Source organism: Culex pipiens, chromosome 1, assembly GCF_016801865.2.
Source record: "Culex pipiens pallens isolate TS chromosome 1, TS_CPP_V2, whole genome shotgun sequence".
NCBI lineage: Eukaryota > Metazoa > Arthropoda > Insecta > Diptera > Culicidae > Culex > Culex pipiens.
The window spans coordinates 69,697,430-69,722,663 of record NC_068937.1 but is presented as its reverse complement, the minus strand read 5'-3'; the positions used below and the strand labels follow the sequence as shown (position 1 = coordinate 69,722,663).

At 36.4% G+C, this 25,234-nt stretch overlaps 1 protein-coding gene across 3 annotated transcripts in view; it reads left to right on the top strand.

The window, feature by feature from the left end:
• The window catches only part of LOC120430955 (kinase suppressor of Ras 2), a 35,382-nt gene extending 11,234 nt beyond the window's left edge, over nt 1-24,148 (top strand). Inside the window, exons 3-4 of one of the 3 annotated variants that reach the window (XM_039596085.2) lie at nt 18,112-18,779; nt 18,843-22,888. In XM_039596085.2, the coding sequence (XP_039452019.1) occupies nt 18,112-18,779; nt 18,843-20,705 (2,531 nt within the window). In that variant the 3' untranslated portion in view covers nt 20,706-22,888. Of the gene's footprint in view, nt 1-18,111 lie in introns of all 3 variants that reach the window. The other 2 variants (XM_039596083.2, XM_039596084.2) reach the window with 2 other exon arrangements.
• Nucleotides 24,149-25,234: the final 1,086 nt, after the last annotated feature.

Here is a 25,234-nt window from a genome sequence, read left to right as displayed (position 1 = left end):
TTCAATCTTTTTTTTCTTAACAAAAATTCAAGTTAATGCTGCCAAGATCATTTTTGTTTAATAATCCATTTAACCATTTAACCTTTCAGTTTTTGGATCAGCCTGGTGGCTAAATTTGAATGTATTTTATAAATAATCTTGGATAAGTAACAGGAAATAATGTTTGCATTGATTTTCAGGAATAATTTCGGAACCATCTGGGAGACTTTCAAAATAAAATATTTAAGTAGTTATTTCTTGTAATCTCTTGGTTTTGGAATCACTAATATTTTTGGATAGTATTTTCCAAGATAAAATAAATCAATTGGATAAATTTCCCTTTTTTAGCATTCCTGATAGTTATGTATTTTGTCTTGTTTTTTTTGTAATGTTATTTTTGTTTTGAATGCCAATATAAAATTAGTGTTTCCAAAATTAAGGCAGTTGTTTAAACCCTAGGCCTTGACAGCTGTTTCGAAGCTTTTGTCATCTAGACCCCATTACCATCAGTTTTTTTTGTATAATTTGTTCCACGATCATCAAAATTTTGTTCTTTTTTATATTTTAGTATTTTGAATTGTATTAAGTTTTCCTCCCAAAATAAACTTTACCATATAATTATTTTGACTTTTTAAACTTCTTTCTCCGAATTAAACAGATAGAAGCTTCGAAACAACTTGTTAAGTTCTTATTTATTTTGTTGATATTTGAACTATTACTTGTTATACATTATATAACCCCTCATTGTTTTCACTATATTCATTATAATTATTATATCTTTATTGCCATACATTTCAAACGCCTAACATCCCCCCAAAAAAAATACTAACCCCTCTCAAAAAATAAAATCCCAGGGCCTTCGTATATTTTATGGACTGGATGAGGGAGTCGTGGATCGCCTGGCCCAAGTCACATGAATGTTATTGTCTTTTTAATCATATCATAACAAATGGTTGGATTGAGAATGATAATCTTTTAAGGTCCATAAGATATAAGTCGGTTACCGTAAACTGGGGTCAATCGGGACACATGGGGCGAATTGAGACAGCAGTTTTAACCATGTTGGAGCACAATATTTTGATTTTTCTGGTTGGTTTCGGTTAGAACAGACTCAGGCCAACAAAATGTGTACATCCATTTCCAAATTTAAAAGCTTTAAGTGCTCTAAAAACTGCTGTCCCTATTCAGACTGTAGTCCCGATTCACCCCAGATTACGGTACTAACCAAACCGTCTCAGTTGAAACATACTGTGGTCATGGCCAAGTCCTGCCAAGACGGGGGTACTAATACATACATACATACAAACACTTTGACAGCTCTGAGTGCGGCACTCAGTGCGGAACTAGCCCTCAAACGAACGTACCATTAATGTTCTCGGAGAAATACACCATACAGAGGCTTCGAAATTTTTAAATTATGATAGACGAATCCAGTTTGAAATGGCCGCTAGGTGGCCAATGGTGTTAGAAATGACAGCTTCCATGTATTTGAATATGGGAGCTCAGGAAAACTCAACTTTTAAGCAACAAAATGATTATTTATGATAAAAGTATTGATTGATTAGGTGCACAACATGTGTCTAGAATATTATTAAAATAAAAACTGTTCGAAAAATTTGAAATCGAGATAAGTACACCATTCGATTCAGCAGAAATTTTGGGCACCAAAAATATATAGTTTTCATATGTCAAGTATTTTATTTTAAAAGAAAATTAACAAAAAGTACGAAAATCGAGACATTTAGTATGGGAGCTGTCAAATCTCTCACCATCAAAAAGCAGCGTTGAGCTTTCGCTGGATTTGTCTATTGTCTTTATCCCGGTTGGAAAATAATCTGGTAAATTTGAGTGTCTGGCGCAGGCGGACGTTTGTCGTGCAGTTCAGACACACTTGGCACACTTATTTTAGCCAGGTTTTGCGTGACGCCCGACGAATCTGGCGAAAATCTGGCGGAATTACTCATAGCTGTCTGGCAGAAAACCAATCGGTTCAATCGGTTGAACCGTGCACGACCGGTTTGTTGCATATTCGCCAGAATTCTGGCAACATTCTTGGGCCAGTCGGGGGGAAAATCTGCCAGACGTCTTACGCAGCTATTGTTTGAAGAAACTAGCGCTGGTGCCGCACGAGTTTTGCCGCCATCTTGGAACTGAAAGTGCGAGTGCCGCACTCGATTATTTTCTAGTTTCGTGCGAGTTTCTCGCACACCAACAAACGATGTTTGTAAACATCGAAATCAGCTGTTCGTTCAAAACATGATACGAGAAGCAGATTTTGTTTTTGTTTTCGATTTATTCGCGTGTAAATGGTGGACAAATTGGAAAATAACTGTATTTGGGTAAGTTTTACACTACTTCATAAAAATTCTGTTTTGTTTTAAGCTTTTCATCATTATTTTCAGGTGGCCGAGCTCTCTGTACGAAGCGGAATCCCATAGAACCAACTTCGGGCCATGTAAAAGAAGGAGTACAAGCGAGTACGTTTCGAGGAAGGATTCTATCCAGATGGACGATAACCGATCAAGTCGCAAGGAGGGCAACTACCATCGCGATCGCTGTTTCGGTCGTTCCTTCCCGCAGCTTGCAGGACTAAACTACGAACTGGAACCTGGTGGTGAACGTGCTGCCGAACGAGAGCATGTTGTTGCTGAACGAGACCCAAAACCTGCAGAGATTGCCGCTATCTGATGCTGGTACTAACCTGGCAAGCTCCGATCTGGAAACTGTTGGCGAACATGCTGCCGATCTGGCCTAGTGCGAAATCGCGAGCTCCAGGCACCGGGTGCGATCGCGAAATTCAAAAACTACAATTTAAAATAATTAAGGAAATCCAAATAATTACAAATTCCAAAAAACGCAAAAAAAATCCAAATTTACTCATTAAAATCCAAACATTCCTATACGTACTTCCTAAAACTATTGAAACTAAAAAAATGAGAATTGTTCTAACTCTGAAATTTCTGATTGTTCTAAAACCCTTAACATTTCTCAAATTAAAAAAATAATTATACTATAAATAAATCTAAAATGTCTTTAATAATATATTATAAAACTTTAATAATTAAAAAAAATCCAGAAATTGTTCAAAAAAAATTAATTCAACAGAAATTTCCAAAACATTCCTAAAATTCCATGATTTTCAAAAATTCGAAAAAATCCTCAATTATTTAGGTTTTAAAAATTCCTACAGTATCTAAAATTTTTAAGTTCTTAAAATTCCTTGAATTAAAAAAAAACCTAAAGCTTCTGATTATTTAAAAATCCTACTATTTCTTGAATAATTCCAAAAACTATTTAAAAAATCAGAAATTCTAAAATAACAGAAATTATTCCAATTCCCAAGCCAATAAAAATTCCTGTATAAGAAAATAAATGAAGTTCTTTAAATTTCTAAAATGTCTATATTTCCTAAAACTCCTAGGATTTCAAAAATTCAATCAATTTATAAAATTCTATGATTCTAGAAATTCCTAAAATTCTCAAACTCTACAAATTTCTGTAAATTTTATAGGTTCTTAATATTCCCAAAAATTCCAAACATTCAACAAGATCTTAAATATCCTGAATTTCTATTATTTCCTATAATTCATGATATTCCAGAAATAATCAAAATGTTAAAATTCATGAAATTTAAAAAAAATCTTTGATTCCACAAATACTTAAAATTACTTCCACAAAAATCTTTGAAATTCTTCAAAAAACAATCATAAATTTGTTAAATTACAGAAATCCCTAAAATAACCAAAACTCTTAAAACTCCTGAACTTCATTAAAAAAAACAAATACGTAATTCTTTACATTTATTTTATTTAAAAAATAAAAAAAATACAGTGAAGTGTTCGGAATTTCAAGCAGATTTTTTTGGGGTTTTTTTTAGAATATTAGAATTCAAGAGATTTCTGTAATCAAAGAATTTCAGATTTTTATAGATTTTTTTTTTATCTTATGGAGCTTTGATATTCTATAACAATTATTAAATGATTTTAGAAAATTTAGAAATTATGAATTCAAGAAATTTGTGTGCATAAGGATTTTGTTGGATTTTTTGAGTTAGAGTTTTTCTTAATTTTAGGGTTTTTATGAATGTTTGAAATTTAAAAATCTTCAGGAATTTAAACCTTTTGAAAATTTCAAAAGTTTTTGGATTTTTAAAATGAAAAAAAAACCAGCGATTCAAAAAAATTGGAGTTTAGATATTTTAGAAATTTCGGATTAACTTCAATTATTGGAAATTTAAGTTTTTAATACATTTTAAAAGTTTTAAAAAATTTGAAATTTGATAATTTTGAGAATTTGTGGATTTTAAAAATATTGGGAATTTCTGGAATCTTCAAATTCCAAAATTTCTTAAGTTCCAGGAATTCAAGAAAATCCTAAAATTCCATGAATTCTTAAATTTTTGAAAATAACAAAAATTTTGAGACTATTTTGAAACTTCTTATACTTTTAAAATTCCTAAAACCCCGGATTCTTTTCAAAAAAATCTAAATTTAAAAAAAAATCTTAAAAAAATATAAATTTTAGAAAAAATATGAATTTCCACTGTTAAAGTTTAATAAAATTCTAAAAATTACATAAATTCCACAAATTTAAAAATTTATTAATTACCTATATTTCCTTAAAAAAACAATCATTAATAAATATATATTTTATAAAATTCTATAATACTTATTTTTGAATTTTATTACTTGGAATTTTAGAATTATTTTTTTTTTAAATTTGTGGATTTTTTAATAGTTTTAGGAATTTTAGTGATTTTACAATATTTAGAAATTATGGAATTTGTGGGAATTAAGAACATAAAAATCTGGAATTTTAGGATTTTTGAACATTTCTGAAACTTTTTTGATATTCAGTAATAGAAGTAATTTTAGGAATGTCGGTAGTTTTTTTTTATTTTACAAGTTTCTGAATGTTTTTAGTATTTTAAGATTTTTAAGAATTTAAGAGATTAAAAAAAAATTCTGGAATTTTAAAAACTTATGCAATATTGAAATTTTAAAAATTATCTGTACTTTCTGGGATTTTAAAAGTTTTTTTAAAATTTAAATGATTTAAGGAAGTCCTGGTTTATTGAATTTAAGAATTGAAAAAAAATTATACATTTTTTTAATTTGTGGAGTTTTTAATAGTTTAAGGAATTTTAGTGATTTTAGGATATTAAGATATTATGGAATTTGTGGGAATTGAGAACTTAAAAAAATTGGAATTTGAGGATTCTTGAACATTTCTAAAACTTTTGGGATATTCAGTAATAAAAATAATTTTAGGAATGTCTGCAGTTTTTTTTTTTTTAATTTTACAAGTTTCTGAATGTTTTTAGTATTTTGAGATTTTTAGGAATTTAAGAGATTAAAAAAAAAGAAATTTCTGGAATTTTAAAAACTTATGCAATATTGAAATTTTAAAAATTATCTGAACTTTCTGGGATTTTAAGAGTTTTTTAATTTGAATGATTTAAGGAATTATTGAACTTGGTTCAATTATTAGAAGACCGATTCTTAGCGAAGCTACACCAAAATGTCACATTTTTCAATTTTCAGTGTGATTTTTAATATGAAAAAAATCATTTTTATTATGATGCAATAATTGCAATGTGCTTTAAATGCGTTTTCTTACCTTAAAAGCCAAGAATATTGACCAAATGTGGTATGCAAACCATTGAACGGGAGAGGAGTTTTTTCATAAATCTGCTCCTTTCGTTGTCCCGTCACGAAAAGAAATGGCTGGCAAAAACTCAAATTTCAACCAATTCTTTCAGTTCAAGGAGCAAAAGATTCGTTTTTCAATTTGTGATAATGTGTAGAAGAGCAAAAGTTTTTAAAAATCAAACTGGCAAAACTGTAGCGATTTTTGTAGTGTGCCTTTTAAAAGTCCATTTTTACGATGTTGTCCCGTCACGCTACATTTTTATTTCAGGAGAAGCACAGGTACTATATGGTTTATTCTGCATGATATTTCTTTTTAGTAAAATCAATTATCTTTCCAAATATGTTATAACATTGGAGGGTTTCTTCTTGTATTTTGCCACTACAGCCAACACGCTTAAAAAAACTTGGATTTTTTTTGAAAAGGAGCCGAAGAATCGGTCAGAATGAATTGAATTTCATGGTTAAACAATTTAAGGAATTTTACTTTGCTGAAATCTTTTAAATTAAAATTCAATAAATGCTGTAACACCAGAAATTCCAATTTTTAAAAATTACATAAAAAAAAATAAAAATCTCTGAAATTTCATGTTTTAATATGTTTAAATATATTTGGAAATATAATGCAGTTTAAATATTTGATATACAACAAATGCTTGGATAAAAACTGCCTCAAAATTGGACAAAATCTTACTGATTTCAATTTTGTTTCTATTGAACTCAGTTATGCAAAAAAAAAGATGGGAATATTTATGATAGCACTTGTGACATTGTATGTAACATGTTATCAGGATTTTTAGTAGTATGTAGAGAAAAAATAATGAACAAATTTATGCAATTTTTATAATTTTTTAAAAAGTTTTTTAGCATGCCTATTAATTTTTTTTAAACGTCCGGGCATATTGATGGCCTGCTTATATCTAGTCTAGTCTGGTACACCGTCAGGGTAGACGTCTTTGAGTTTAGTCGCGGCCGTGGTTCCGCGCAGGTTGAGCTTGATTAATCTCGGTCAACATTTTTGTCGATTTCGTTGGTCACTATCAGTGACTCTTGCTAGAGAACCTGGAGCTTATTATGCTTCGATTGGTTCTTTTGGTTTGAGATGACCATTCTCTAATAAGCTCCAGGTTCGCTAACTCTGCCGTGTTAAGCACATAGAACCGCTTTCCGGGTTCCATTGACCGTTCCTGAGACAGGATACGACATACGCTATTAACACCAGCGCGGAGGTACGTCCAATCCGCAACGATCTCATTTTGACTGACGTTTTTTGAACCAAAACAAAACACCACGCACGCACACAAGCATAAAAACTGAGAGCAAAACTAGACCGTTCGTTTGAACCAAAACTGACACTCGACGAGTGCGGCACTCAGTGCCGCAACGGCTCTTCAAACGAACGTACCATAAGATACAAATTTGGGCAAGTCTGATATTTGGCACCATTAAAGAAGGGCTCTTTCCCGCCATTTTGCGGAGTCCGGCGAAATATTTCTTCGGGGAGTCTAAAGCAACTTTTTTTTTAAAGATTTTTTTTCGATTTCATAGGATTTTTCCTCAGAAAAGTCGATGGAAATCGATGGGTTCATGTTTATATCTATAAAATTTCTTATGAATGTGCCTCAAGAGTCTCTAAATTACAAAATTGACCTCAAATAAAAAGTTTCCAACCCAAATTTACCAAATTTCTAACTTTCTTTGAAATAATTCTAAAAACCAAGCTGGAAACCTCAAAACGACCGAATAAAAATCGTGTCTTTGTACAATTTGTCATGAAAATACAGCAACAGGTTGCCCGGATAAAAATTTATAACATATTTGATGGATATGAACATGAACCCATTGATTTCCATCTACTTTTCTGAGGAAAAATCCTATGAAACCGAAAAAAAACTGCAAAAAAAGTTGCTCTAGACCCCCGACGAAATATTTCGCAGGACCCCGCAAAATGTCGGGAAAGAGCTCTTCTTTCATGGTGCCAAATATCAGTGATGATGAATTGAATGGAATTGAAAAGTTTCTCTACTACTTGAGATTGGGCTAGAAACAATTTCAAACAATCTTTGAAAATGTTTAGGGATGAAGGCCTATTTTTTTCTTTCAATTAAGTTTTTATTTTTGAATAAACAGGTTACAATAAGTTAAATTTGTAAACAAAACAGAGTTTTGGAGTTCCTTTCAGCTAATTGTTACACTAATTTATGTTGAAGGAATTATTGTTTAACTATGGTTTTATCAAATAGTAAGAAAAGTAAAAAAACAAAATTACTAGGGATACTAAGGAAAAGGGAAAGAGGAGAAAAGCTTACAACTAGATCACAGTTGAAATTAATCATGTATAGATGTACATGTTAATAATGAATCGTTGTTTTTTTTAAATACACTTGATCATTAATTTGGATTATTATTATTAGTTTTATTAAAGACACTTTACCATTGCATTGGCATTAATTTGGATTGAATTGTACCGCTTTGTTTGGAACCATCCATAAACCACGTGGACACTTTTTGAGAATCTGTTACCTGTTAAAACTCGCTGTGGATGTACCTGAAACATCGCACAACGGGGTTTCTCTTCTCTTCATTATCAGCTACCACCTATCTCCTATTTTTATTTTGCTCTACTGATTCTCACTTCTTCACTGATTCTTCTATTTAATATCCATCTTTTGATTAAACTAACTTTTGATGCTCTTATCTCTCAAAGCTTTTCCACTCTTTTTTACCAGTTGATACTGCTGTAACAAACTTTGTTTTTTTTTCCTTAAAAATATACTTTTCCTTAATGTACTAATAATATCAAGTCTATCATTTGCCTAATCTTTTTTGATTTTATTGCGAATTTATTTATTTGAATAATTCATGGGAGCGGCCGTGGCTGACTGGTTACGGTGTTTGCTTTGTAAGCGAATAATTCTGGGTTCGATTCCCATCTACTCCCAACGAGAAAGTTAAGAACACATAAATTTGAAATGATGAATATGAACGAAAAATCAAAGTCGCTCGAGGCGGGGTTCGATCCTCCGTCCTTTGGATTGGTAAGCAAAAATGCTAACCACTAGGCCATGACGACTTGGTGAACTTGGACTGGAATTAGGAATACTGTTACATAGAGCGAGTTGTGGCGCTATAACCACAGCAAATAGTGTCCAGGGCATTCGTGGAAATACAATGTCCTATCCCAGAGGGTCCCGGAGTACCAAACCTTCTTAGCATGGTGCTCCCAACGAATACAACCAAAAATCTCGGAGCGTATGGTGGTGTGTCCCCACACTCAAAAAAATGAGTTCGCGTAAACGTGAACAGCGTGCATGCCAACGGGAACCAGGAAGAAAACTGTTCACTTTCATGGTGCAATGCACTATAAAAGTTGAACAGTTTTCTTCCTGGTTCCCGGTGGCATGAACGCTGTTCACGTTTACGCGAACTCATTTTTGAGTGCACGCTTCTTCCTCCCCTGTCGATTCAGAATTGTGTTGTTGTTCGAACACTCAGTGCTCAAACTCAACCCAATTACGAGTCATCTCTGCGATACGGCTTTACGCAGTAGGCCTGGCCGCTTTAACGCTTGTGATGTTTTAATGCATTCTAATGCAATAGCGCACTACAAATGTTAATAAATGACAAGAAGAGTGCTAGGCGTAATCTAACCTAAGACACTCTCCAGGATCCCTCCGAAAGATTGGCTGCGCTAGGGTCTGATTAGATTAGAGATTAGAATTTATTTATTTGAATAATCCTTTATCTGTCCTATAAATTATCATTACTATAATCTAAGCTTGTTATGTATATCCAGAGGGAGCACTGGCATTTCATTCATGGTTGCGTTACGCGGTACATCGTGGTACATCCCCCCTTCAGCAAAACTTTTGCTTGTCGTAACGCTCGAAGCAAACTGACATTTGAGGCGTTACTTTTTTCAAGCGTTCAGATCTAAGAGCTCTTAGGTTCAGACCCCGTAAAAAATTTGACAGTTCTCGACCTAACGAAACCTTCGAAATCGGGTAATCAAAAACAACCAACCAGTTAGCCGATTTATTCGGGATTCGTCAGGAGTAAGATTTTTAATCGGCCTACGAATAGACCGATTAAATTGGGTTGATTCAGATTTTATTTTATTCACAGACTAAATCGGTAAAAAATCGGTTGGTTTTGTAACCGATTTCGTCGGCCGATTTCGACAACCGATTTACCACCAGACGCTTATGTAAAGATTACACAGAAGTCTGTTGCCCGGTCGGCAGTGGTGTCACGGTTCGCTTTTGAGCGTATCATAGCCACTCAATCGACGAACCTATCGGGTGAGCGCTTATCGAACGCTCAGAGTGGCGGGTTTGAACGGTTCGCGAACCAAAATTTCGATCATCATTTCTCTGCTCGCTTGCCGCTCCGCTCTGAACGGAGTAAAGAGAGCGTTCAGCGAACGGTTCGCCAACGGAGAATGTAGGCACTGATAGAAAAACTTATTTGTTTTTTTTCTTCACTCCCATAAAATTGTTCAAATTTGTTAACGATAAAGTTATCAAGGGACCATCCATAAACTACGTAGAAACCTTGGGGTGAGGAGGGGGGGCTATGGCGATTAACCACGCTCCATAGAAAAAAAAATAATTTGAATGGAAATTGTCCACGACGGGGGAGGGGGGGGGGGGCGGGGTGTTGAGATTTCCAAAAAAGTGTCCACGTTTGTGGATGGTCCCCAAGGAACCAGGGAGTCCTCTGTTGATCCAGGACATAACAACAGAATATAATAAAAGTCTACCATACTCACTATGCGGGTATGATCTGCAGTCATAAACCGCAGACCTCTTGCTTGTTACGATAATAAATCCAGGGATAATAAATCCAGGGAGTCATTGGAAGACCCAGGACATCCCAATGAGTTGTTGAAGCCATGCTCTGTAGCCCTCCAAAGTCACCTTCTGATGCCAAAATCATGAAAGTGCTGTTTTTTAGCTCTTCTTGCGAACCGCTCATTGATGGTCCCTCTCACTCTCATTCGCGATGAGAGAGCAAGGGTTCATGCGAACCACGGCAGGCGTTCGGATCGTGGTTCGCTCGTGCTTGGTTCGCAATCATGAGCGAACCACACTTGAGCGTCATGACGTATCGTTTGAACCACGATTCGAGTGAGCGAACCGTGACACCACTGGGCGGCAGTGGTGTCACGGTTCGCTTTTGAGCGTATCATAGCCACTCAATCGACGAACCTATCGGGTGAGCGCTTATCGAACGCTCAGAGCGGCGGGTTTTAACGGTTCGCGAACCAAAATTTCGATCATCATTTCTCTGCTCGCTTGCCGCTCCGCTCTGAACGGAGTAAAGAGAGCGTTCAGCGAACGGTTCGCCAACGGAGAATGTAGGCACTGATAGAAAAACTTATTTGTTTTTTTTTCTTCACTCCCACAAAATTGTTCAAATTTGTTAACGATAAAGTTATCAAGGGACCATCCATAAACTACGTGGATACCTTAGGGTGAGGGGGGGTCTCTATGGCGATTAACCACGTTCCATAGAAAAAATATTTAATTTGAATGGAAATTGTCCACGATGGAAGGTTGAAGGGGGTTGAGATTTCCAAAAAAGTGTCCACGTTTGTGGATGGTCCCCAAGGAACCACCCACTGAGAATTTTGGCTCGAGCCTCGAGTCGATCTGGCTCGAGATCGAGCTTGAATCGAGTCGAGGCTCGAGCCAAAATTCTCAGTGGGCAGGGAGTCGTCTGTTGACCCAGGACATAACAACATAATATAAAAAAGTCTACCATACTCACTGGAGCTATGCGGGTATGATCTGCAGTCATAAACCGCAGACCTCTTGCTTGTTTCGGCGGTTGTTGCAGCCATGCTCTGTCCATAGTCACCTTCTGTTGTCAAAATCATGAAATGTTTTTCTCTGAGTGCTGTTTTTTTAGCTCTTCTTGCGAACCGCTCATTGATGGTCCCTCTCACTCTCAATCGCGATGAGAGAGCAAGGGTTCATGCGAACCACGGCAGGCGTTCGGATCGTGGTTCGCTCGTGCTTGGTTCGCAATCACACTTGAGCGTCATGACGTATCGTTTGAACCACGATTTGAGTGAGCGAACCGTGACACCACTGCTGGGCGGACATGCGACGATTGAATCACGATCCGACAGGCTTCTGCCAACCACTTTTCAAAACGTTGCGTTTGACAGTTGTCAAAGTCCCTGGGTCCCTGATTGAATATTGTACCTAAATTTGATGAATATTACTCAAGTATACGAGTAGCAAAAATAATGTTGAATATTCATAAAAATTAGGTAATATTACACATTTTTTGTGTAAAACCTGTTTGACTAAAAAAAATGTTATTCAACAATTATAGAGGTAAAATTCATCATTCTTTTTTTCAACATTCTGTTTTCAACCTTCCATTTTTACATTATTTTTTGCTGTGTAACTTACTTTAGCGAAGTTAATTAATTTAAATTAAAAGACTGTAACAAAGCAAGGTTTTGAAACAATGCATGAAAATTCAAAGTGATCCAATAAATTCAACCACATGTTTGGAATTGTTTTTTTATTTGCTTGACATTTAATTTCATAGAAATATTTTAAAAAAAATATTTACTTGATGAATAACGGATTGTGAATGTTTTTCATTTTAGATTTTATTTTGACGTAGACTTACGTCTTTGTCGAAGGTACTGGGGTGTCATTCCAAAAAACCCGGGCCGAAGGCCCTGGATTACTGCGTCATCCGTCAAACGCTTATATCTTCCTTCCCTCTAATCGAATCGACACGATTTATGTGCCATTCGATTCGAAAATTATTCAGCAATTTGCTATAAAACTTTCATTGTTGGCAAAATAGTTTAACTATTGAAACAATTGAATGTTTTAAAATGTTTTCAAAATGCAGAGATTTTGCAAGCAAAATGAGCGCTTCCCACTCACGGACGGGAATGTCAAGTACCTATTTTGAGGGGAAAATCATCCGAGCAACGCGACCGAGTGTCGGTCGCGAAAAAGGAGGGGAAGTAGCGGGCCGAAATCATACATAAGAACGTGCGCCAGAGCCCATTCCAACATTCACGTCTCAGACGTCGGACCGGCAGCAGCAGCAGCAGCAGCAGGAAAGCTCAGCCCAGAGCAGCAGCAGCAGGAGCGAGGGACCAGAACTGGAAAAGAAGTGCACATCGCCTTCTCGTCGTCACCGTCAGCCAGTTGCCTCTCGATGGCCGGACCGTTAGGATCTTTCGTGGTTGCTGTGGTTCGGAGGTGCTTCAATCCCCATCCCTCGTCCCACCCGGGACGAGGCATCAACAAGATGAGGTGCGCGCCTGCTGCCTTCCGCCGAAAAGCCTCTCGTGGATCAAGCCTTGGTTGTTAAACAATCGGGACATCCAACTAGCTCGTCGCATTCGCGGCGAGCGCTTCTGAAAGATTTACGTCTCATCAAATTCTAGTGTTGAAAGAGTTGCCCTCGTCCCACCCGGGACGAGGCAGCGAGCTAATTTGAATTTAAATTTTAGGAACAAATTTTGGTCTTCGGGGGCGACGGATTGCACAGCTTTCTGAGGCTGCTCTCGCCCCCAACCCCTATGCCCCCTCTCCCCCTCCCCCCATTCGGCTCGCTAAAATTCCTTCGTCTCTTTCTTTCCTCTCTTTGCCGTTCGAATGGGTGTTCCTTCCAATATATATAGCTAATTCTTCAAATTAATATATGGAAAACCCACATGTCCACATATCTAAATTTTACGTAAGTCTACGCCATTCCGATTATGTCTGTGACATAACTACTTTGACTTTTCCGAACAAAAAATAAATAATTATATTTGATGATAAAATTAGATTTCATTTAAATTTTATTGTCAAGTATTTCTAATTTTTGATTAAAAATTAAGAAAAGATAGGATGTGGTAAAACTAATCTTAAAATCAATTGAATAATAATGTTTATAGTTGTCAGTTATTTTTTTATATTGAGATTTGTTCGAAATATTTTTCGCAAAAGAACATATCCAATAATTATCTAAATCAATAATATTTTTTTTGATACGTTAACTTTTTTCATTCACTGCTTGCTTACTGAAGATAAACCTGTAATGCTAATTAATTTATTTTCGTCCATCCAGGTCATAATGATTTATAAAAAAGGATTTGGTTGAATAATTTAACGCTATTTTTTCGGATCAGCATAGCAAATAAAGAAATAGTAATGCAGATTTATAATAAAATAGAAAAAAATGTTTCGAATGCTAGTATTAGAAATGTTTCATTCAAGTTAAAAAAAACATTGTAAAGAGCAAAAAGATGCTCAAAGCAAAAAGAAAATAAAATCTTAATATATTTATGAAACATGGTTAGTAATCTTTTTAACATTCCAAAAATCTTAAAAATTAAGCAATTACATTGTATTTTTTACGCAGGAAAATTTATTAAAAGGGATTGGTGTGGAAGTATAAGTATTTTGCGGAAATTTGAAAATAGGAAAATATAGTGCAAAATGTACGTTTATGAAAATTCAACTATCAAACTAATAAAATTTAGCAAGTTCCAGTAATTTTATTTGACCGGCCCGTGGCTTAATGGCTACGGCTCCCGCCTCATAAGCGGAAGGTTCAGGGTTCGATTCCCGACCGGTCTCCTTGAAATTTTTCGACTGTAAATGAACTTGAATATGAATAAAAAACACATAGAATCAGGTGGGATTCGAACTCACACTTTTGGATTGGAAGTCGGATGCTTTAGTCATTCGACAACCAAGGGATTGATACTCCTTGAGTGAATTAATCCGTAGTGGTGAAATAATGCCACAAGGTCAATTACTATATAATACAACAATCCCTTCCCCAACGATTCCCTTACACACCACACACCATTATAATCTATAAATAACTCGAACTGGTTGGTACGGTATGTCCCCGGCTTCTTCTTCTTCCCCTGATGGTTCTATGAAATGTGGGATCCGTTCATAGAATCTGTCTCATACGGTTAATGCAACGCAGTATGCCGGGCCGCTTTAATGAGTGTAGGGGAAGGTGGGGCAAGACGACCATATGTGGCAAGAGGAACAATCGCTCGTAAGGCCGTAATTTTTACAATTTTGATTATTTCCAGTACAGTCATCCCACATATTCGGAACGGTTTACAGATCGGCCAATGTTCAACAAATCATAGAAAATCGTTAATTGAACATAATGATTTGCTTTTACCTTCATGTGAAAGCTTTTCTTGAGATCTTTCGATTGATGTATAGACCGGCTGTACATTTTTACGTTTTATATCAAGTTTTTAAAGAAAAACATTGACCCTTGAAATCCACAAATTCGGAACACTTTTTTCTTACGATGTAAACAAACTTTTTTTTCTCTCCAGGAATACATATTTTTTACAAAATACTAACTTCACAATCTGAAACCAATAAAACACATGCTTAGTAATGTTTTATGAATTGTCTGATAACTTTTTTGTGAAAATATCAGTTAAATTCAGGTGTTCCACAATTGTGGGAGGCACAATAACATCCCACAATCATGGAACAGACAATTTGGAGGCAGTATTTGCTGCTCTGGATAAAATAATCTTGAAATGCAGTTTTTTGTTGAAAAAGTACTACTTTTACTAGTGGAATAGCAAGATAATGTACAAATAAAGGTCCTAAAAATAGCAGGGTTGACAGAAAAGTTGCATTTGGCCTCCTATTGACATTACCACCAAAGTGTTCCGAATTTGTGGGTGTTCCGAATATGTGGGATGACTGTATGAGGAATTGTTGCTAGCAATGCAATTAGTTGATTCTACTACCACATAACCGCCAAAATGACTTAAACGCCACGGGGCATAAGATTGAATGAAGTTTTTTTCAAAACCTTTGTTTCCTTATAATATTTGGAAAGTACAAAATAAGGCTTAAGCTATGAACAAGATTGTCTGTTCGACGCAGGGGTAAACGCAGAACGCTGTGCCAGTTCGATTTTTCCATCAACTGTCAGTCGAACAATCTACAGGGGTTGCTTTGTTCAATGGTCGATGACTGGCAGGCTATGATGACAGGCGCAAAATTTTGCGTTTGCGTCCAGGCCTGACGGACAATCTTGTTCTTACCTTTAGGGTTTGTTTTAAGGCTCATTTTATCAAAATGCTATTTTTCCTAGATCAGTAGTGTCCCTACCAATGACTTGCACGTATTATAAAGTATGATTTATGTTTTGGTTATTTTTATAGAGAGCTTTTTAAGAATCTTGTTTAGGTGGGGCAAGTGTACCATATGGATTTTTAGTATGGAAAAGAATACGAATTGCTGCAGCAACACATTTTATTGTGTAAAAAGAAATACATAAAAGTTCTTGAAAACTGATAAACAATTGTTTAAAAAATTGTCCATACACGATATAGTAAAATCATGAAAATTTACTATTTATCATCTAAATAATTTTTTTTTTTTCGTAAAAACTGTAAATTTTTTAGTAAAATATTATTTTTTTATCTAAAAATGAAAGAAACGTTTCAAATACATCCTAATCTGATGTATCTAAGTGATAATAGTTCAATTGTTAGTAAATTAGCATGTTTTTTCATGCATTGTTCCTCTTGCCCCAACGGGTTGTTCGTCTTGCCCCACTAGTTGAGTAGAACGTACGAAAAATCAAAAATTTTAAAATCAATTTTTTACATTGAAAAACTGAATTTTTTAAAAACTTGTTCTATCAAAGTCTCAGTCAAGACCTGGAATAAGATGATTCTAAAAACAGATTTTTTAACGTTTTTAATGGGTTATAACGAGCATTTCCATAGCTTGTTACACTTGCCCCACTTTCCCCTAATACACTTCGGGGGATCTCGAAAGTACTGCAATCATTAATAATGACAAGAAGGAACTTGAGGCGTAATCTAGCCATAAGTTCTTTCCGGATGGCTGCGCTTGTGTTCGATTAGATTAGATTAAATTAGCAAGTTCCAGTAATTTTATTTGTGTTTCACATGCGGCCCGCGATACTATGGCAAATTGCCAAAATGGCCCGCGAGTTTTAGCCGGCTGAGGACCACTGTTTAAAGCAACAAGATCTAAAATGAAACTGCTGGAAGGTCTGGTTATGTTGGTGTTGGTTAAGAGAAATCCATATGACGTCATATTCAGGTAATCTAGGAACATATTTCAAGAATAACTGGAATCAATGTTAATATCTTCTATTACCACATGTATGAATTATTTGCAGATACAATGGATTCTAAATGATTTACCAAGTCTGTGAAATTACAATCGTCTGGTGGTCTATAATATACTTCTATTGATCTATTGTTACTACCACTAATTTTATTTGGATTAAGTTGATTGGTTTAGGAACAGAGGAAATTTAAGTGCTATTATTACAAACACAATCGGGGGTTTGATCAGAACATTTTTTACGAAAAGAAAAACTAAATTATAAGCATCAATACGGTATAACTGAATAAGATGATTGGAAACACAATTCTTACTGACAACAATCACATTAGGTTTACGCGTTAACCGTTCGATTACAAATTTAAGATGATATTTTTTTTAAATTTTACAAATGATTTTTGTTAACCCTCTACAACCTAACCCCGCCTTCAGACGGGCTTCGATTTAAAAAATCGCCGAAAATCAATTTTTCAACCAATTAATGATCTTTAAAAAGCATTGGAAAGAAGAACTCTTAAAATTTAAAAAAAATAGGGTTGGAAATTTGACTTGTTTTATGTGACTTTGCCAATGTTTTAAAAATGTCATTTTTTAGGGGTCAACTTTGGCTGTGTTTTTTACTAACATTTCCTATATTTTAAGTAAAAATAAGTATGCAGTAATTTTTGTAGTGTCCCAGACTATGCCTCTACACATTTTTTCACAACTTAAATGATAATGGTATCATTCTATAGCGGAAAATTTGAAAAACATGCAAAAAATTGAAAAAGTGACTGTAAAAACATGAAAAAATTAGATAGGCAAAATGTAATGATAGGAGGTGGTAGAATAGGCCAAATACTACCAAAAACAAAGATAATCTAAACATGATAAATGCAAATTAAAATACTAAAGATAAAACAAGAAAAACAGAAAACAAGAGAAGTGAAGTTTTTTCGTAGAACAAAAGTTGCTCAAAATGACCTCCAGAACACGGGAAAAATAAAAATTTTCGAAAAAAAATTTGGGCAGTAGAGGGTTAAGGTTGGTGACACCGAAAGGAGGGCAAATTTTTTCAACTAAACATGGTTTCTTTAATCTTGATGGGGGCTATTGGATTACTTTTCAATTTGTGTTCCTTGTGTAAATAGTGGTCCACTATCAGCGAGAATTACTCTATGCCATTTGCGGATAGCGCAAAATGCATGAGTGATCAACTTGTGTATTGCAGTAGATAAATTGTCGCTAACATTTCAAATAGCGCTATATGTTCCGCAATTTGAAATGTTTGCGGAAATAATGTGTTTATATGTCTGTGTACTGTTGAAAAAACAAATAAATTAATTTCAAATTGTTTGCTTTTCTCTCACCTAAAGGTTTAAGCACTACTTCACTGAACACTGTGATACAAAAAGTAAACTCTTTGGAGTCCCTTTTGGAAAAAAATGACGACGAACTGCGCGAGACTCTTTCTAACAATATAAACGCACGCGATGAGGAGATACGAAGGCTTGTGCGCGCCATGAGCAATTTAAGACGTTGCCGTAACCAACTACAAGCGGGTGAACTCAAGGAACCGGCAAACTTGTTTTGGGATTCGTGGGATAGGCATTCAACCCATTATCGTGCGTCTCCCAGAATTAGTCGATCTCAGCCAAGAAACGCTGCTAAATCATCACATATCGCGAATCGTTCCAATGAAGTTGTGGAAAGTCCCGTTGAACTCGTGCCGCCCGGAGTGGCCTCCGCGGACGTCGCTGCAGATCTGTCACTTCAACCGCATAACGTGTTATCACCCGAGGAAGGATCTACGTGTACGTTAACTCCATCGCCATCGCCTCCCACGTCTCCGACTGAGGTAGCACTGAATAAGCAGACAAAGAAAGGATTTCCGACAACACCGCCGCCGAGGAAGAAACATCAAACACACATTCGGTCCCCGGCGACACAGCAGTTTAACAGTGCAACAGCTCATCAAATTTCCCAGAACAATAACAGTATCACAGCAGTGATTCCCATTACAGTAAATACCAACAGCGACCAGGTCGTGTCTCTTACCAAATCCAAGTCACACGAATCACAGTTCCTTTCTAATCAACCTTTGCAGTCAACGGAAACTATCAACGTCAATCAGCAGAACATGGTCAACTCTAACAATATCACATCGAGCTTACAACCCCAGTCTACGACGAACAACGGAAGTGCTCCTGTATCAACGGTTCGTACACGACTCCACACGGAGCCAACGCCGGATCAGCAGCATTCGATGGAATCTTCAGACAACTCATTCGCTTCATTCCAAAACACTTCCATGCCTCCCAAGTCACCATGCACACCAATCATTACGCGTGGGATGGGCCACATGATTCAACATCGATTCACCAAAAAATTCAAGGTAACAACAAGCACGTGCGATCTGTGTAACAAGCAAATGTTCTTCGGCTTTAAGTGTACAGAGTGTAAATATCGTTGCCATAAGGACTGCAAATCGAATGTTCCACCTTCGTGCGGGCTGCCACCGGAGTTTGTTGAGGAGTTCAAGAAAACTCTTCGTTCAGACACGTTGATGCCGAACGTGTCACCTAATCTTCCGAGGGGAGTTTATGCGAGAGACCGTAACCGTGTACCGATGCACGGCATACATGGTGGACCGGACAGTAGCTCTGCGGGTTCTAGTTGTAACAGCTCGTCCCCTTCGAGTCCGGCTTTGCTGTCACTACCACCACAAACACCAGCCACTTCAAAACATTCTCAATTCAACTTCCCTGAAATATCCGGCGGAAATCATTTAAATCAAATTTCCGAACGCGATGGTATAACGATCGAAACCCACCCCATCAACAACAACAGCAAATCGGTTGCAGCCGGAACAGAGTTGACTGGACACCATCCGAATCGAATACCGAAACTGCATCTCTCCAAGCTGCCGGAATCACACCAGAGCAACGACAGCGACAAAACAGGCTCTACAAGTGCTGCAAGTACAGACTCATCTTCGGAGCGTACGCCAATAAGATTGGACTCTACCGAGGAGCGCGAGAGTGACAATTGGCCTCGCCAAAACAGCCTTTCCCTCAAGGAATGGGACATTCCATATGACGATCTCAAACTGCTTGAAAAGATTGGCAACGGTCGTTTCGGAACGGTCCACCGGGCTCTCTGGCACGGTGATGTGGCAGTAAAAGTACTAAAAGAGGACTACGTAGCGGACGACAGCACGTTGGAGGCGTTCAAATTGGAGGTGGCCACATTCAAAAAAACCCGCCACGAGAATGTCGTGCTATTTATGGGTGCGTGCATGAAACCTCCCAGATTAGCCATAGTAACATCGCTATGCAAAGGCAACACACTCTACACGCATATTCACATACGAAAGGATAAGTTCAACCTGAATCGCACCACAATAGTCGCTCAGCAGATTTCACAGGGAATGGGTTATTTGCACGCTCGAGGTATCGTTCACAAAGACCTAAGAACAAAGAATATCTTTCTTGAAAACGGCAAAGTGATAATAACTGATTTTGGCCTATTTAGCGCCACCAAACTATTGTATTGTGATCTAGGTTTAGGAATACCAAGCGGCTGGCTTTGCTACTTAGCGCCAGAGTTGATTAGAAAACTTACCTCGTATCGCCCAATTGAAGGGGATTTGCCTTTTTCGAAAGCGTCTGATATTTTTGCGTTCGGTACTGTTTGGTACGAGCTGCTTTGCGGAGAGTTTCCGTTTAAATCTCAGTCGCCAGAGTCCGTCATTTGGCAAGTTGGGCGTGGCATGAAGCAAACACTGGCCAACTTGCAAGCATCACGGGATGTCAAGGACATTCTTATGATCTGTTGGACGTACCAAGCAGACGATAGACCAGATTTTCAAAAACTTTTGTCCTTGCTCGAAAAACTACCCAAAAAGCGCCTTGCTAGGTCACCCTCACATCCAGTTCAACTGTCTCGTTCCGCTGAGTCTGTTTTCTAAACATAAATTCAATATTGGCATCAATGCTACAAAGACTACGAAATAAATATTATGAAAAGAAAATGTTTATCTAACCGTTTGAAAGAAGTTGTAGGCAAGGAACTTTTACTAACAGGAGTTATTTAGGACAACCTAGTAATAGATAAATCTCCGACAGTTGCGTGAAGTGAACTTCTGTCGCGTAGGATAAATACATCTAAAATGGGGCACGTAACATGGTACTGAATTCAACAAGTAATGTGATGTTTGACCTTGGATACCAATGATGCTGATGTCTAGTGTAGATATCCTAAGTAAATGTACAGTATTTTATGCTGAGTTGCTGGTTCCTGATTTGATGCCATGTATTATGTTTTAAGCTTTGTTAAAAACACGTTGAAGCAATGTTTTGACCCATGTCACTGTGAGCTTGGAAAAAGAAACCAAGGAGTTAAGGTCTAAAAAAAATCTCAAAACAGTTTGTTAAAGTTCAAGTTTGATTATTGCTTATTTACTGCATTATATCAGGTACCGACAAATCTGTGTATTCTTATAAGGGTTAACTAACTACAACTGGTTACACTTTTGACTTAACCTGCATGGATTAAGACCAAAACATAGAGAGCGTTCATCTATCGATAATTGCGAAGTTTGGTGCCGATATGACCGAACACTGTTTTTTTTTTAAATTGTTACAAAGTTACATATCGACGCAAACTTTTCAAATTACGCTATGTACATAAGCTTTGCGTAAGACACAGCAATTGTTAGCGACAAGTGAGCCAAAAAACTGGTACAGCACCAACATTACAAAAATGCTCCAATTGGCACCAACTTAGGATTTCCGTTTACTATCGATGGATTAACTTTTCCCTTATGTTGATTTTGTCCAAAATTGTAATCAATCGAGAAACAAACCATACAAAATGGTATAATAATATTGAGAAATATAGGAAGAGGCAAACGAACTGTTCTCGAAAATACGATTCCATTCAAGAACATAAAAGAGCATTTCTCTACGTTTTTTGGAAAATGATCAAATTTCATTTTTTGTATTTCAATAAAACTTTTAATTTTTCATTCGATTTGTAAAAAAAAAGCATTTGAGCCAATATCACGATGAACGGTAAAAAAAGCATGGTATTTTTGTGTTTCTGGAATAAGTTTTACATGTGAGTAGGGTACAGTAGTCATCAATGAGACAATGATTGGGAACAATGGTAAAATGGTTCTCACAAGTCGTAGTTTCAACCAATCAGGCTCATATTTTGGGGAAAGGTGTGTCTACTGGATACACGTCTGTCATTATAGTGACATTGGTTATGGACGCTCCCTTGCAAAGTTATTCATAAATGTTTGATTTTGAGGTGTAAAAGTAAATTATGCCTGAAAATTACAGTTTTGCTCATAGGCTGCCATTAACACTAAAACTAATATTTCTTCAGATTTCTTTCGACGTTCAATAGGGAATTAGTTGGGCTACAATGACCTTTCATTAGGTTTGACCAAAATTCAGAATATACCCACAATCCAGGGCTGTCTCATTGATCCCCACTCCTTTCAGCCCATGGGTAACAATGAGACACTTTGATTTTTCTTCGATGAACTTTTCAAATATATGGAAATCTTTCAAAACATGAAATGGAAGTGACTTTTGGCATATTTATTGGGTTTTAACTTCATTTAATCAATAATATAAAGTTATTTGGTATAAATATATGGATTTTACAATATTTTAATACTTTTAAGCATAACTTTTGTTAATCAAAGTTTCAAGTTTGAAAATTTATTTCTAAATGTCCACGACAAGTCACCTGCAATAATACAACACAAAAACATGATGTTTTCCTTGAAAACATTTGATTTTCGTAGAGTGTCTCATTGTTCCCCAGCTGTAGCATTGTTCCTGCCAAGTGCGTCTACAATGAATAACTCTGGCTGTAGACATCAGATAGATCTCATATTTTGGGCAATGTTCGAACACATTAAAAGAAAGAAAAAAAAAAACAAAAAAACTCATTGGAACATGTTGATAAAAAAAATACACAAATCGTTGAAAGTTAAAAACCAAAAGCGTCTCATTGATGACTACCCTACCCTACTGATTCTTCAATTCTTGTGCAGTAAAAAACGTCCGTCATGTAGGGGAACTATACCCTTTTTCAGCCTATTTCTATTATCGGCCTATCAGCACTTTGATTATGTATTCCAGCTTTCACAAAGTGTTTTTGACTGTTCCAAAGTAATTAATAGCTCAAATAAAAGTGAGCAAGCAACTCTCCATAGTTTATATATCTGAAAATGTTGCGGAAAATGCGGAAAACGGCGAAAGTGATGAGAATTGGTCGAACGGCTTAGAGTGATTAAAATGGTTATATTTCCCCTACTACTGATCAAAAGTTGGCATTTTTTGTCCACTGACTTCCCACTGAGAATTTTGGCTCGAGCCTCGAGTCGATCTGGCTCGAGATCGAGCCTGAATCGAGTCGAGGCTCGAGCCAAAATTCTCAGTGGGTTGGATCTGTTGATGTTAGACTTTTCGCTCAGAAATTAAGTGCTTCGCGCGTGTTTTGTTCATAGACTAAACGATGGGCGGCCAAAAGAGGCCTTTTCGGTTTCCACGTGACACTATTAGGGGGATGGCGTCGCTATTTTTAGACCACGTTTTCCACTTTTTCTCATTGAAACCGATTACTTTATCGACTTCATTTTGCTGGGCGAGATAGGACGCCGTCTATTTTTAGACGATGACTCAGCACTTTTCCACTCTTGCACTTAAAAAACCAGATGGCAGCACGATGTAACGCCACGTCCCTATACATACACTAATGACGCCAAATGTTCTTAATAGAGTTATCTACGTGCGCATGTATTGCGTGTACGTACACGAAAAAGATTGAGGTTAAATTTTGTACCAGCCAGCAAAACAAATGGCGTGCTAGTGTGCGTGAGAGCGGGCTTAGATAGCTCTATGGGCACAAGAAACGTATGAAAAAAAATCATCGAAATGTAAAAAATACAATGTCGATTTGCAAAAACGTAGAGAATTGCTCAAAACCAGTTAGGCAAACACACTACATGTGACATCATAAGATATGTAATAGTTATTCTAAAAATTATCACTTATCAACATGCTTACTCTGAGGTAATTTCAAAATAAAAATGATAAAAAATAACCTGAAATGTTGTGGTTACATTGTAAACAAATATGAGGACTTCTTAATATGAGGTTAAAGTTTTCCTTTATTTAATTTCCATTGTTGATATTTACTTAGTACGATAAAATGTATTAAAGTTAATCTTTGTTTTATGATGTAGAAAAAACAGCAACAGATGACTATTAACTGATGGTCATGACTTTCCTTGACATGGATGAATCCTTTGTTTGGGTTGGCGATCATTGCCCTTCTCATTTGACCTTGTATTAGTATGTAGAATAAATTACTCTTTTACAACCGCTCTAACTGTAAAATATGTTTTTAATTCTTACTAAAGCAATCCGAAATCTTTGAATTCAAAGAAATCCATGTACAGTGGTTTTATCCTTTATACCCGAATCCCACTTTCCCGCATTCCATATTCCCGAAAACACCCCGAAAATCATTTCCCCGAAAGTCCCCCAAAATCAATTTCCCGAAAATTCCATATCCCCTAAAATCATTTTTATGGAAATTTCATATCTCCGAATGTCATTTACCTGAATGGACATTTTACCGAACTGTCGTTTTCCCGAATTTACAGATACCCAAGGGGTAGGACAGTGAGTCACATTGAAAATTTTTGAGTAAGATTGAGTAACGAGAGTTACTCAATTTTCATAAAAGACAACGAAATTTTGACATTTGTCATTGATGACAGATGTGATAAAACAAAAACATAAGACAGAGCGAAAGATTGGATTTTATTGTACGATCAGTACCTAGCTGGACTCGGTCACTGGAAACGACCGGCGGCTCAGTGACCGACGAAATAGGCGGCGGGCCAGATGCGGGCATAAAAATGTCAAAATCTCTTCCCCCCTCACTTCGTCTCACCATCCAGCTGCAGCTTTGTTGACAAACAAACGGAGCACGCGGTCGCATGATGGCGGCATCGAGCCAGAATTAGGGGTGATCATGTGATTAAAAATGAAAGTTTTTTCAAAAAAAATAATATTTTTCCGACCGAATAAAAAAATTGCGAGCATGTTCAAACAATTATTCCTGATGTCGGAGAAGTGATAAAAAAGCAAAATGTTAATCCATAATTTTTCTATAAATTGAATTTTTTCACTCCAACTGGGAACCCCTAGGTCTATCCACGACCGTTTCCAATGACCGTGAGAAGATGCCAGAAAATCCAGCTACGAGCTAAATCCACAATAACTGAAAAATTAAGGGATTACATACATGTAAATCGACAAAAAAGTCAGAGGTTGGTGTTCGAAGCACCGCGTAGAGCAGGAACAGAAGACCTCGTCCGGGTAGCTGCGCTAGCTTAGCGCCATCAATGAAAACACCACACAAGTTACAAAACAACGGTTTTTATTCAAAACAAAAGTGGTGGCTGTG